Below are 15,657 nucleotides of genomic sequence, written 5' to 3' on the forward strand. Positions count from 1 at the left end.
CCTGGGACTCATTGTTTACAAATTTGTGAGTCCTGGGACTCATTGAAGCAAAATACTAAATTAATCTCTTGCCATAAAATGAACAGCCACCAAGTCATACCACATATCTGGGTTGTGTCTCACGGTCATATGTTCTGTTGGCCGATATCATTCCAGTGACTCGATTGATCTTGAAATCAGGTGTTTCTTGGGTTTGAACACCATTGTACATGAAACTGTAGTCTACAATGCCATTATTGCCAGTGTCTTCGTCTCTCGCAGACACATCATAAATCAGCATACCATCATATTGTTCCTACAAGATGACACTTTTTTTAAAGTAAAGAGTATAAATTATTAATATAAAATGCAAAAAATAAGATTATTGCAAAAAATAAATTAACCAAACAATATTGCACATATTTAACTTTACAAGTATATTTGTATTTGAAAGAAAAGAATTACAGTATCCTCAATTAAACCAAACCCATTTCAAGGATTTGGACTTTGAAATCAATTATTGATCCACATATTTACCAATAACAAATATGTTAAACAAGAAAAGGAACTACCCAGTCCATGTACCGGTATGTGATTACATAGTATAACCTACTGCACAAAAAAAACAATATAATAGACAATCCCAAAATTGATTACTCCCGGATTACCGCCCCTACCGCCGCCATCTTGGTACTGAAGAACAGAGCAGGGACCTATATGTTTGTACAGGTCCCTGAACAATAAAACAAAGTGACGGGAATTTATTAAATATATTTGAAGATTTAGACGGTTTCTGTTATCGATACAATAATTATATAACAGTTCGTATTTTTTAAATAAATATTTTTTATCAGGTCCATTTACATTGTTTAAGTCATAAAACCAGAGACAAAGAATTACGATTCTGATAAAACTCAGCATGAATTAGGCCTTTATTGTCATTTTACATGTTATTCGAAGGTGACGCATGGTATCTTATCTTAATAACAGCATCTACACATGTGAACTATATGCTGTCACAGACATACCAATTAACACTTTTAATCCACCATTGGGACATCGTCTCCCACCGAGGGACTGCTTTCGTTCCTCAAATGCAGATGATGTTTCTTTAACCATTAATTAATTTAATTCAATTGACAATCTATAATAACCGAAGAAACATGAGCTGTCACCATAGGATGACTTATGCCCCCTATAAACGCTTGATAGAAGTTATGAGCTTTTTTCGAAACCTAAACACAGATTTCGAAATCTAAACGCGGACCCCAAGTTCAAGGTCAAGTTCGTAGGGGTCAAAATTTGTGTGCGTAAGGAAAGGCCTTGTCTGTATACACATGCAAACCAAATATGAAGGTTATATCTCAAGGGACATAGAAGTTATGAGCATTTTTCGAAACCTAAACGCAGATTTCGAAACCTAAACGCAGACCCTAAGTTCAAGGTAAAGGTTACAGGGAAAAAAAAATGTGTGCGTATGGAAAGGCCTTGTCCGTATACACATGCATACCAAATATGAAGGTTATATCTCAAGGGACATAGAAGTTATGAGCATTTTTCAAAACCTAAACGCAGATTTGGAAACCTAAATGCGGACCCTAAGTTCAAGGTCAAGGTCACAGGGGTAAAGTTTTTGTGTGTATGGAAAGGCCTTGTCCATATACACATGCATACCAAATATAAAGGTTATATCTCAAGGGACATAGAAGTTATGAGCATTTTTTGAAACCTAAACGCAGATTTTGAAACCTAAACGCGGACCCTAAGTTCAAGGTCAAGGTCACAGGGGTAAATTTTTTTGTGCGTATGGAAAGGCCTTGTCCATATACACATGCATACCAAATATGAAGGTTATATCTCAAGGGACATAGAAGTTGTTAGCATTTTGAAACCTAAACGCAGATTTCGAAACCTAAACGCAGACCCTAAGTTCAAGGTCAAGGTCACAGGCATAAAAAAATGTAAGCGTATGGAAAGGCCTTGTCCATATACACATGCATACCAAATATGAAGGTTATATCTCAAGGGACATAGAAGTTTTGAGCATTTTTTGAAAATAAAACGCAAAGTGTGACGGAAAGACATACAGACAGACAGATGGACAGTCCGATCACTATATGCCTCCTTTTCTTCGAAAAGGGGGCATAACAAAATTACTGTGTTTGTGTTTTAAAAGTTTATTTTAAATCTTAATTGTAAAGTGAACATTTAACTTAAAGAAAGAAATCAATGCGTTGACGGAATTTATTAGTACAATTCAATAAAGAAATAATTGTGTTTTAAGCATAAGGCATAACTGAAAGGATTTCTTTAAAAAAAATACAGCAAAATTCAGCATTTAACAAATCACGGAGCGTACATCACCTCGAGTCCATGAAAAAATATACGTGAAGAATTTGACAGATAACAGCATTCTATATGTCACCTATGTAGACCGCTGTGATCTGTCAAATTCTTCAGTACCAAGATGGCGGCGGAGTCACGTGAAAGCCAATATGGCGGCGGTCAATTTATCGATTCTGGGATTGTCTATATACTAGGTAACTAATATATTTTGCAAAAAAAATTAACAAACTAATAGATAAATCAAATTAAGTGCTTTATGTTGATGAAAGTCTTATTGACATATATTACTAAAATAATCATAGATATAATGCTTGTTGACCAGTCATCAGCCATTCTGTTACCTCAAGAACATAAATTGTCATGTTGTCAACTGGTGGTATCACCCATACGGGCGGCGAGTTGGCAGACGGCTGAACATCCACAGTGACAGATGCGTTGGTCCTGAATCCAGTACCTTTATTGTCCTGGGCCTGAACGTAAAACTTGTACACACCAACATTACGGACTAGACCACGCTTCACATAAATTTTTCCACTATCTCTTCGGACATCAAAGAAATCTGGAAAAAAAGCCATCCTAAATTTAGTTGTTTACATTTTACTTTAATGTACTTATGTTATTTTAATTTTGACAAACATTTTTTCTTTCAAAACCAGCATCATACCCAAATTTTTAAAGAAAAATTCATTTTAATTATTAAATACTTACCTGCTATCTAATAGCTAGAACCTTTCCAAGGGTGTTAACTCATCTGGAAATTTAATCAAGCTGGGAACCGGCCACCTCTTTACTAATATTTTAGACTAGGTTAAACATAGTGCAATGCAACTCAGGCAAAAACCAGTAACCAGCCCTCAATATGCTTACAATATATATAAACAAGGGACAAAATTGTCACAAAACCAGGTTTTCATTGTGAAAAAAAATCTGATAAAGGGAGACAACTCAAACTGAACTTTTAAAATGAGAAAAAACAAAATTAACCCCCTTTGTAAGTTTGTTTTAAAATAAATCTATTTTTAGTCGTGGCGACCTTGACATTGGAGATATTGACGTGATTCTTTCGTGCGACACACCGTCCCATGATGGTGAACAAATGTGCCAAATGATTTTAAAATCTCATAATGAATGACATAGTTATAGCCCAGACAAGCTCATTTATGGCTATTTTTTACCTTTGAACTCAAAGTGTGACCTTGACCTTGGAGATATTGACGTAATTTTTTCGCGCGACACACCGTCAAATGATGGTTAACAAATGTGCCAAATGATTTTAAAATCTCACAATGAACGACAAAGTTATGGCCCGGACAAGCTTGTTCCGCCCTCCCGCCAGCCCATCAGCCAGCCAGCCAGCCAGCCCGCCCGCATTCGCCAATCTAATAACCAGTTTTTTCCTTCGGAAAACCTGGTTAAAAATATTAATCGAAGAGCGGGACAGGAGGTGGGACTTACCGATAGCAGGCAAGTATTTGATAATTAAAATGAATTTTATTTTTAAAATTTGTTTTAATATCATTAATACGTTACCTGCTATCTAGTAGCTGATTTTGAAGATGCGGTGGGAAGGTTTGTATATATTTTCCCATCACAGTAGAACCCATATACAGGGTTATCAGCTAATGATAGCAAAACCCAAAACAAGGGTTATCAGCTAATCTTTGTTAAAACGGTATTAATTGTGACTTCTCGGACAGAGTAAGTATGTGTATGTCGTAAAAGACACTACCGTTAGTGAAACCGCAATAAGACCAAACATATACAAATTGTATTGTTGGCACTTCAGAGAACGAAGATAAAAAGATGAAAAAGATGGTCGAATTAATCCAGAAAACAGCTTGGAGCACGTCAGAAAGTGGGGTGTGATAAATATACGCCCACAAAAAAGACAGAGCTCTTAATTCATGCGGTCAGATCCTAAAAAGGAATGAATCCATAGATAAGTAATAAGAGTAAACCTTCTAAGTCGAGGTTAACCACGAGAAATAGAAGCCTCAGGCATATTTCCCCCGCCCTTTTTTAGGGAAATGAAGAGTCTCTTGCGAGAACCTCAAAAAGACTAACACTGCTGAGATAGAACTTCAAAGCCCCGATTGGCCAGAGTCTATCTTCCTCTCCATGTCTACCAGTTTTAGAAAAACTTGGGAACTTGAAGATTTTAAGAAGCCATATAGGCAAGTTGATATTAAGCAAGGAATCCTGGCTGACACAACAAAGTGAAGACGCGATCGAATCACTGCAATGGTCTTATTCAACAGAAAAAGCATGAATTTCACTTCTCTGAATGGCTGAAGCCATAATAAGAAGGAAAACCGTCTTAAAATTATTTTGGAAACGTTACTAAGTCTGATGAGAAGGTTCATAGGAAGCCTAGTAAGCGACCAAATAATGCAAGCCAAAAACCCTTAAGAGGTAAAGAAATGAACAAGAAATAGTGTTGAAGTTCCATGGCTTTGATCAGTTCCAAAATAGCTAAGTCAGCACAGACATGTGATGACTAACGAAAGCCAAGGTATGCGAGAGCATAGTCTGTGTCCTTTATTGTAGATAAAAACTTATTTCTTATAATCAAGAAATAGATGAGAACAAGAGATGTGTTCGTCAGAAACACAATTACCCCTATTGCGCGGCTTTGAAATTTTTATATATATTTTTTTTACCTTTGACCTTGATGGATACCTTGACCCTGAACTTCCACCACTCAAAATGTGCAGCTTCATGAGAACGCCGCTTAGAAAAAAATAATTTTGAAAAAGTTGAAAGTTGAAAAAACATATACTTGACCTCTGACCTTAAAGGATGACTTTGACTTTTCACCACTCAAAATGTGCGGCTCCATGAGATACACATGCATGCCAAATATTTAGTTGGTATCTTCAATATTGCCAAAGTATTCATAAAATGAGCGAATTTGGCCACATGTATTTGACCTCTGACCTTGAAGGATGACCTTGACCTTTCACCACTCAAAATGTGTGGCACCATGAGATACACATGAATGCCAAATATCAAGTTGCTATCTTCAATATTGCAAAAGTATTCATAAAATGAGCGATTTTGGCCACATATATTTGACCTCTGACCTTGAAGGATAGCCTTGACCTTTCACCACTCAAAATGTGCAGCTCCATGAGATACACATGCATGCCAAATATCAAGTTGCTATCTTGAATATTGAAAAAGTTATTGCAAATGTTAAAGTTGGAGCAAACAGACCAACGTAGAGACCAACCGACAGGGCAAAAACAATATGCCCCCCACTATGGTGGGTGGGGGACATTTAAAAAGTTATGGCCAATGTTAAAGTTTTCGTACGGACAGACGCCATATATTAGACATTTGACCTTGAAGGATGACCTTGACCTTCACCTTTCACCACTCAAAATGTGCAGCTCCGTGAGATGCACATGCATGCCAAATATCAAGTTGCTATCTTCAATATTGAAAAAGTTATGGCCATTAAAGTTTTCGGACAGACTGACATACACACATACACACATTCTGACATACTGACACACTGATGGACAGTTCAACTGCTATATGCCACCCTACCGGGGGCATAAAAACCTCTATGCAACTAGCAGAGTGAATGAGGTAATTAATATGCCCTCGAAAACCAGTCAGAAAAGAATTCCCAGAGAACTTCATAGAACGTTCTGGTGGAATTATCCTTGCAAAAGTAACAAGGGTTGAAGCTCTAACAGAAAAACGTTCTTCTGTAGAGATTACCAAATAATGGCCAGACTTGTAGTGGCACATGTTAGGATCCATATAAAATATGTCTCTCTAGGATATTTGACCTGTGAAGAAGTTTCCTGGAAACATTGTACAGGAGACTGCAAAGGGTCACCAAGTAGCGACCAGGAGGATATAGCAAAAGCTCACCCTGATACTGTGAAACCATTTATTTTCGACAGCACAAAATTTCGTCATTTTTATAAAAATGACGATTTCGTCAGCACTTAAATTCGCCGATTTCTGATTTTGAATTTAAAAAAAATGCGACAGTCAATATCCAATTTGTGTGTAATACATATTCGCGATCAATCGCAGTGCAAAAAATCGTGGTACGAATGCGGGAACACACTTGAGAATCACTGCAGGAGGTGGGGCCTGTTTGTCACATGCCAATAAACTAGTCTTTTGTTATCAAGGGACAGTAATGGACCCTCTTAATGTATGCCATTCACACGTTCATTGTTATGATTAGCGGACAAGTGGGATCGAATAACCGTTAACGAGTGTTTTTAACGAAGCCAATTGCCAATAAGTCTTATTCTATTATTATAATTGCCATACTGATAACAATCGTACCTTTATCGGCACCAATTAGGGAAGGTGCGAACAATATGGGTAATAACTAGTGTTAGGAAATTATTTTGTCACTTTTCAATAAAGTTTCAAGTGTACATTTTTGATAATTTTAAGAACAGTAATTGGTCTCAAATGTCACTTTTTACCCTGATATCAACATTAAAATTTTAAACTCTGTGTGTTTGTTCTTAAAAAGTAAACTACCGGTATATAAATCAATAATGTCAATAATTTAAACATAAATAAATTGATACATATAAAATAGTAATAAGTGTGGTTAAACGCAAACAATCAAACAACAAACAGCAATTAAAATTTCTTTATTAATTTGTGATAAATACGCATGTTGATCACACATCGTCATCTTTTCAGTTGGTTTATTGTCTTTCATCGGCATTCGCTGCGTGATGGCTAATATGCAACACCCCTGAAAAACACAATGCACCTAATGGGTAATAAAGTTATAATCAATTAGCGCTAGTTCATTACCATTCTACATAAACGAAGTCAACGCATTCGATACAGCTGTACTGCACACGCGTTTTAAAGAAGTGTAACGTGTCAGTTAAGTACCTTGTGTAATCTACATCCCTTTGTGTCAAAACCGGATTAATCTTGATTACGAAACAGCAGTGAATGTGTGCATAGATCAGTGTCCGACAAATCCATTGCCCGGAGCCCGGGGGCTACCGAAATTTTTCATCGGGCTACTGAAATTTTCCAGCTGACGCCCGCCGGGCTACTATAAATCTATAAGAGCCAGGGGTTTTTTTTAGAGAAAGGGGAAGACGCTGGACGCTGGGTGAAAGGGGAAAAAAAGAGTGCGAAAGAGAGATATTAGGGGAAAAAATAAAAACTGTTCATTTCAATGTCTATAGCTCATCAAAAGAGACTTGTCTCTGTCCTTTTTGTTCTTAAACACATTTAACAGGTATTAAAGTCAAAGTCCTTAATAAAGTTGCAGGTGTAGATCTAATAATGTGAAATGTTTTCAACTATATTTTTGTACTGGGGCCGGGGGACGATGTCAATTTTGTGATTTCAATTTCATGATGAATGGGTTGACGATCTTGATTTGCTACAGTATTGGAAGGGAAAGGAGCGGCAGCTGCCGATTGTCTACTTTCACTTTAACAATGTTCGATGTTGATTACCTCGGAATCCTGCTGGGTTATAACGGTTTTCGATGATTCTTTCTCAAAAAATGCCTCGATGCGTTCAGTATCTTCCGAGTTCGAATGTTTTATTTTGTTTGTGTAAGAACGCTAATTGTGAGACATTTTTTTCTGTTTTCACGTTTATACCCCGGCTTGCACATAGCCCGGATGAAAATTCGACTGGTTTCCGGTAATTAATTGACGAAACACCCTTCTCGCGCAAGACCGGTATCCAGTAAAATAGTCACATGATTATTACGATTAGTTGCCCAGTTTACATGACGTTATTTAAGAGCTATATTTAGAATAACTGGGATTCCCAGATGTTGTGTGTTCGTCTGGAGAGAGAGAGCGCGAATTCGTTGTACATGGTGCAAATTGGATAATTGTTGAATGCCCCAAGGAAAAATAAACATTTCTTTGAGAGAAAACATTATAATTTGGTGAAAAATGATATTTTTGGTGGGGAAATTGTATTTTAAGGGGAAAAATTCTGGTAGGGGAAGACGCCGAATATCGGCGTCACTTTCTTAGTAAAAAAAAACCCTGAGAGCGGTAGCCCGGTTTATTGACAAACATACGTAGAATAAACATGCTGACCATGTGTTTGTACACTGTGTATTGCTTATAATCCGATAACAAAGTGCAATCAATTATCTAATCAGTCACCGATCACTTGCGGTAATGTCTTAAACAGTAACAGTGTATTTTAATCATCCAATCAGAATCAACATTTGTCGTCTGCTAATAATATCAAAGCGCTGAAGGCACTGAAGATGTTCGCTATTGCATAATTTAACACGCAATTCATTTTTCAAAATCAATCGCAAGTTTGAAATGAACACACGCCATTCAACTTAAAAAAGTGTGTGTCATAGCGCACGGGTCGAGTTTTGTGTGCACTTTTTATCATCCTTATTATTTCATAGAAATAACTAAGACAAAATAAAAACAGCATGCTTTTTTGGAAGTTCTGAAAGCAAACAAAGTATGATGAAAATGGTAATGAGAACTTAATATAAAGAAAATTTGCAGTCACCATCATATTAAAGGAATATTTTTTCTAATATCAAATGACTATCTCACCAAGAATATAAATTCATAATGAAAGTTCCGTGTACAAAACTTTTGATTTTTGACACCATATACAAATTCAAAATATACAATAATCTTCGTATCTTGTATATGGAGGAATAAAAGTATATAAACATTGCTGTTTATGCTTTACTTGTTACCCGAGCAGTTCACACGGTGTCAACAACGCTAACATAAACATAGGTATAGAGCACTAATGCGCTTTTAGGCGAAGCTGTTTCAGTTTTCATCTTAGTGACTTTAACATAACGCCAACAGACACGCATGAATATTTTCGAATATTTAATAAGCTGTTCAGTGTAAGAAATTCCGGACTACTCTCTGTATGCTCAAACGACACAAATTGTGGCCCTGTTACAATTACGCGTTACAATCCATCTCGCAGAATTTCAATTTCGCCTCCAAGATGAGAAAACAATCATTAGCGAAATAGTATAGTGTCACGATAAGAGAAAATCGTTTAATTATCATACCACAATGTTTGCCGTACTTGGTCAGCACGTCTGGAAATCATTCCTTAATGCGTCGATAGGCTGCCATTATTAACAAGTTTGCTATTTTGAATTCAATTTTGTATCAAAAAGCATTGTTTTTAAATGTGGGATTTTCAATTCGCAATGAGATTTGTAATGACCCTCGTCATGCGAAAATGGGTCTTATTCCATATGCGCCCTTCATATAAATAGCCCACTCAGCTATCCCTCCTTCTGGTAAGGAGAAACATAACATATTGAGTGATTTTAAAGCGAACAGCGTCGCCTATGGCCTGACTGCGCAAGAGCACATGTTGGGTTTAACAAACGCTTACCGAAACGCATAAGACCCATTTTCGCATGAAGGCGCTATTGACGTGTGATTTAAATGTGACGAAAGAAAACTGCGTTTAAATCAAATATAAACATACGATATATTTCGATAATGAAGAAAGATACTCATAACAAGGCATATGAGGACACATATGAAGTGCTCTCCCGTAGTATATTTTTATTTACTCACACTAATGTGTGGTTTGACAATGCTAACACACATTTCATGCGGTGAATATGCAGCTTACAAGTGAAAAACACAACACAATAGTTTAACTTTTGTTTAATTGTATTCAATTATTTAGAAAAGTAAATTGCTAACTTTATTTCAAAGTCGGCGTATACGCCGACTACATTTTTAAAAGACATGTATTGTTATAAATATATTTAATATAATATATTTAGTTGTTTTCGGTTTTTGCGATTATAAAGCATTTTCGAGGTTGCCTATAGTATGCCTGAGTAATTGATGAACTCATATCCAACTGTCAATGTATTGAGAACTGTGAATATAAACAAGCTAACCCTTCTACTAAGCTTCTACTATTGCGTTGCTAGCACCCGTAAATACAAAAGATCGCCGCTATGTGTTGAGAACCAAGAACGCTTTCCAGAAATACCCGATGTAGTAGCTTCAACGAGGTTATGAAACAGGTCATTCGTATTATTATTATAAATTATTTGTTATATTCGGGTTAAGCGATTATGATTTATTTTAGTCTATCGTATCGCTGAAGTTATTGTTGAACTTATGTTCAACGTTTTATAAATTGAGAATATAAATAAGCGTCAACTTTTTCCCAAATCTCTCAATTTACGACCTGTACTACGTCATTGTGTTGTATGTGAGAGCGTAACCTATTGCGTTGTTATCGCCCGTAAACTTTCCTTTGTTTATCGACAGGCGCATCTATTAATAGCCTCATATCATGAATGCCAAAACACCCGCGAAAAAGAACCACGTGACCAAATAGGACGCTAAACGCAAATACCATGCGACTACGACTTTAATTATGTAAGAACGCTCCGCAATTCCTCTGAAGCCGGGGCCTTGTGATTGCTTTTACGTAAAGAATTGACCTCTAACTGAAGTAAGCAAAGGAAACGCAGCACCTAATTGACCCATTCCTTCTATGTGCGAAGGCAGATTGAATTTTACTAATGTATGGTTTGCCTATTATAACACACATTATAATGCGGTAAATATGCGACTAAAAGTAAAAAACACTATAATTAAACTTTTGTTTTAATTAAGTTATTTAGAAACCAAAATTTCAAACCTTATTTCAAAACAGCAAGACTACATTTTTTAGAGAATATTCTTGTTATATTTAAATGTTTTTTAAAAGTTTTAGCGATAATGAATCATTTTTATGTTGTCTATCGTATCCCGGTAATAATTGTTGAACTCGTGGTCAACGTGTTATTAATTGAGACCTGTGAATATAAACAAGCGTAACCTTATACTAGTGCGTAATTCTCACCCGGACTCCCCTTTGTTTATCGCCAGCCTCAGATTTATGAATGAGATGAGCGAAAATACTACGTCACGCAGACGCAGCAGAAAGTGGACTATTTTAATCATTCATAAACAATCTCCTCCGCGACACGTGCAATACGATCATTGTTTTTTTTATTCTTTTCTATAAAACACCATTCGAAACTATTGCATTTAACACGATATTAATATAATGTTTCCATTTGTGAATAAACATAATTGGAGAACTCAAACCTCTTGCATAAATTATACAACTTTTTCTTCGCGCGTAGTGTAAGCGGGAATTGGGCTAATCATACCCAGGCCGTATCGACCTGAATTTTACATCAAGCACATTAGACGGTCGCAAAAGCGACCATCTAATAATGAGAGCCGGTTTGATAGTTGGCGCACATGATGCAACATCATTTCGCAGTTTGGAATTCTTTGTTAACCGCAACAATGAGTAATAGCGACAACGTTTTTGATGTCATTAAATATCCAAGGACGCCAAACATTAAATAAATCAAAACAATAGCGGATTCTTCAAAACGGTAACGAAACCGAAAATGAATATTACAAAATTCTACATTTAAGAAATGAATTTCTTTGTCCTGATAAAAAGCGCGCGAAAATTGGCGTGGGTGTATTTATTTGTAAATAAAAATTTCGTAGCGTGTACAGCATTGAGATCATTTAATTTCCATTAAAAGTTTCGTTGTGAATTTCAACTAAAGTACCGGGGTATCTCGCGAATTATTTGGCATTGACATTTTCTCTTAATAAAATATCATGTAAACACGCTGTATCGTTACCGTAAAGCTGTATCAGTTCCTTTATTATTGAAACAATTATTGTATTGTATACTGACTGCACACAAGTGTCGTACGGATGCAATACGTAAATTCGGACAGTACTTAAAGTCGGACACAAGTAAATAAATGATTTAATACTCTTGATTTCTTGAAACTCGGTATTTGTTGTTAAAAAGGGCAATTGCATTGATTAACACCATACGAGTCAATCGTATTGATCATCTAAACGCTTTATTTACGTTTGCGACTTAACGTGCTGTCCGAATTTAAGTACACATACATGTGCACATACATGTAATATCTACATGTAGTATATGATTTTCTTTGGTACATTTACATTTAAGTACAAGGTGCCTGTACTGTAACATTAATTTACGATATTGACTGTGTACATCAGACTACTTGCTGTTTTATGTATATGTATGTATGCATAAATATTATGTATATGTAAATGAAGAAATAAAATAAAGATGAAAACCTGCCTTTTATCATTTTGTAGGAAAATTTTATGGGCTACCAAATATTTTTATTGGTAGCCCAGTGGGCTACCTGAAAAATAAGAAATTTGTCGGACACTGATAGATTATGTTGGAATTTAATGCCTCATGTCTACGGTAAAGTTTTAAAATATTGTTCAACTTAGTGTTTGTTTTTGTTCAAACATAGAGCATGATTGTTCGTTAGGATCTTAAATTCGCTGATCCTTCGACTGACGAAATTTATGAAAATTAATGCCTGACGATTAATAATGGTTTCACAGTATTCCAAGAATAGAATGGATGAGATATAAGCGTAATCATCCAGTTGGTCTCAAGCGGACGAATGTGTAACAATCCCACACCCCGCTGGATCATAAACTGGACTCACGTACAGAGGTACTCAGTGGTTGTCTCTGGTTGCATACAGATCAACCAATGGAAAACCAAACGTAAGAAAATTCTGGTTGACCACTTCCTGATAAAGTGTCTAATGCAACAGAAAGAACTGCAAGGCAAAACATCCAACAGGGCGTTGAGACGACCTGGTATGTTTAGGAAAATAGAGAAAAATTGATGTTCTTGCAAAGAAGGAATAAGTTCCTGGTTTCCAGATACAGGAGTGATAATATGTTCACCTCTGTGTCTGGATATAAACCACAACTGATGTGTTGTTAGTTGATACCATCGCACAGGAGTCGTGAATATGTGTTGCAAATGAAAAACAGCTAAAAAGAATGCTTGCTTTTCAAGATGTTGCTGTGCAGGTGATATTCATGAGGATACCACATACTTGAGAATATCGGGATAAGTGGTTCCAGGTAATCGTCCCCAACCTTCCCTGCTCACATCTGTATATGATGTAAGGAAGGATGTGGTAGAAGAAACTATACTCCTGCCAAGATAATCGTCTAGTCTAGGCACCACTATATAGTGGGAGGTAAGGACAAAATGATGGAAATCTGTGTGATAGTGTGGGGGTGTGGTCATTTATAACATTATCTTCAAAAAAGGAAAAAACAAATGCAAAAAAAATATAAAAAATTTGGGGGGGGGGATTCTTGGGTGGGATGGTTGGACGGTATTTCAAAAATAAAATAATAAAAATAAATATTTGTGTTTTTTAACCATGTTTGAAAAAAAACAAGAGATGTGTTTGTCAGAAACACAATGCCCCCTATTGCGCCGCTTTGAAAAAAAAAAAAAAAAATACCTTTGACCTTGAAGGATGACCTTGACCTTAAACTACACCACTCAAAATGTGCAGCTTTATGAGAATGCCGCTTTGAAATATTATTTTTTGACCTATGACCTTGAAAGATGACCTTGACCTTGAAGGATTACCTTGCCCTTGAACTTCCACCACTCAAAATGTGCAGCTTCATGATAAAGCTGCATTGAAATATATTTTTTTTGACCTTGAAGGATGACCTTGACCTTGAAGAATGACCTTGACCCTGAACTTCCACCACTCAAAATGTGCAGCTTCATGAGAACACCGCTTTGAATTTTTTTATTTTATTTTTCCTTTGACCTTGAAGGATGACCTTGACCTTGAAGGATGATCTTAGCCTTCCACCACTCAAAATGTGCAGCTTCATGAGAATGCCGCTTTGAATTTTGATAATTTTTTTTACCTTGAAGGATGACTTGACCTTGAAGAATGACCTTAACCTTGAACTTCCACCACTCAAAATGTGCAGCTTCATGATAACGCCGCTTTGAATTTTTTAATATTTTGTTTACCTTTGACCTTGAAAGATGACCTTGACCTTGAAGGATGACCTTGCACTTCCACCACTCAAAATGTGCAGCTTCATGATAACACCGCTTTGATTTTATTTTTTTTACCTTTGACCTTGAAGGATGACCTTGAACTTAAAGAATGACCTTGACCTTGAACTTCCACCACTCAAAATGTGCAGCTTCATGAGAACGCCGCTTTGAATTTTTAATATTTATTTTGACCTTTGATCTTGAAGATTGACCTTGACGGATGACCTTGACCTTGAACTTCCACCACTCAAAATGTGCAGCTTCATGAGAATGCTGCTTTGATTTTTTTTTTTTTTTTTTTACCTTGAAGGATGACTTTGACCTTGAACTTCCACCACTCAAAATGTGCAGCTTCATGAGATACACAAGCATGCCAAATATCAAGTTGCTATCTTCAATATTAAAAAAATTATGGCCAATGTTAAAAGTTTTCGGACGGACAGACGCCATATATTAGACATTTGACCTTGAAGGATGACCTTGACCTTCACCTTTCACCACTCAAAATGTGCAGCTCCATGAGATACATATGCATGCCAAATATCAAGTTGCTATCTTCAATATTGAAAAAGTTATGGCCAATGTTAAAGTTTTTTTGGGACGGATGGACGGACGGACTGAAATACTGACGGACAGTTCAACTGCTATATGCCACCCTACCGGGGGCATAAAAAACAATTTGGGGTGGGGGGGGTATAGTGTGAGGGTGTGGTGGTCATTTATTAGAGGATCTTTAATTTAAAAAAATTGGGGGGGGGATTAAGGGGGCGGATTCGGGGGGCGTGGGGGATGGTTTGGGTGGAGTCTATTGTGGTATGTCAGGTATGAGTTGTTTTGTCAAAGTGTCAATCGAATCTAATCATAAATAAAGAAGTTATGGCAATTTAAGCAAAATTTAATAATTTGACCTTAAGAGTCAAGGTCATTCAAAGGTCAAGGTAAAATTCAACTTGCCAGGAACAGTACCCTCATGATAGCATGAAAGTATTTGAAGTTTAAAAGCAATAGCTTTGATACTTTAGAAGTAAAGTGGATCTAAACACAAAATGTAACCATATATTCAAAGTTACTAAGTAAAAAAAGGGCCATAATTCCATAAAAATGACAACCAGAGTTATGCAACTTGTCCTTTACTGTCCCCTTATGATAGTTTGTGAGTGTTCCAAGTATGAAAGCAATATCTATGATACTTTAGGGGTAAAGTGGACCAAAACACAAAACTTAACCAAATTTTCAAGTATAAAGGGCCCATAATTCCGTCAAAATGCCAGTCAGAGTTACATAACTTTGCTTGCACAGTCCCCTTATGATAGTTAGTAAGTGTTGCAAGTATGAAAGCAATAGCTTTGATACCTTAGGAAAAAAGTGGACCTAAACACAAAACTTAACCAAATTTTCAATTTACTAAACATAAAA

The 15,657-nt window shown here is 36.4% G+C and overlaps 1 protein-coding gene across 2 annotated transcripts in view; it reads right to left on the bottom strand.

Moving 5' to 3' along the window:
* LOC127866713 (protocadherin Fat 4-like) overlaps nucleotides 1-15,657 on the bottom strand; it is a 106,936-nt gene that overhangs the window by 12,345 nt on the left and 78,934 nt on the right. For both annotated transcript variants that reach the window (XM_052407458.1, XM_052407459.1), the window contains exons 29-30: nucleotides 2,667-2,884; nucleotides 101-295 (exon numbers count right to left, since the gene is read on the bottom strand). In XM_052407458.1, coding sequence (XP_052263418.1) covers nucleotides 101-295; nucleotides 2,667-2,884 — 413 coding nt within the window. The remainder of the gene's footprint in view (nucleotides 1-100; nucleotides 296-2,666; nucleotides 2,885-15,657) is intronic.

The sequence above is a fragment of the Dreissena polymorpha genome, chromosome 2 (genome assembly GCF_020536995.1).
Source record: "Dreissena polymorpha isolate Duluth1 chromosome 2, UMN_Dpol_1.0, whole genome shotgun sequence".
NCBI classification, from domain to species: Eukaryota; Metazoa; Mollusca; class Bivalvia; order Myida; family Dreissenidae; genus Dreissena; species Dreissena polymorpha.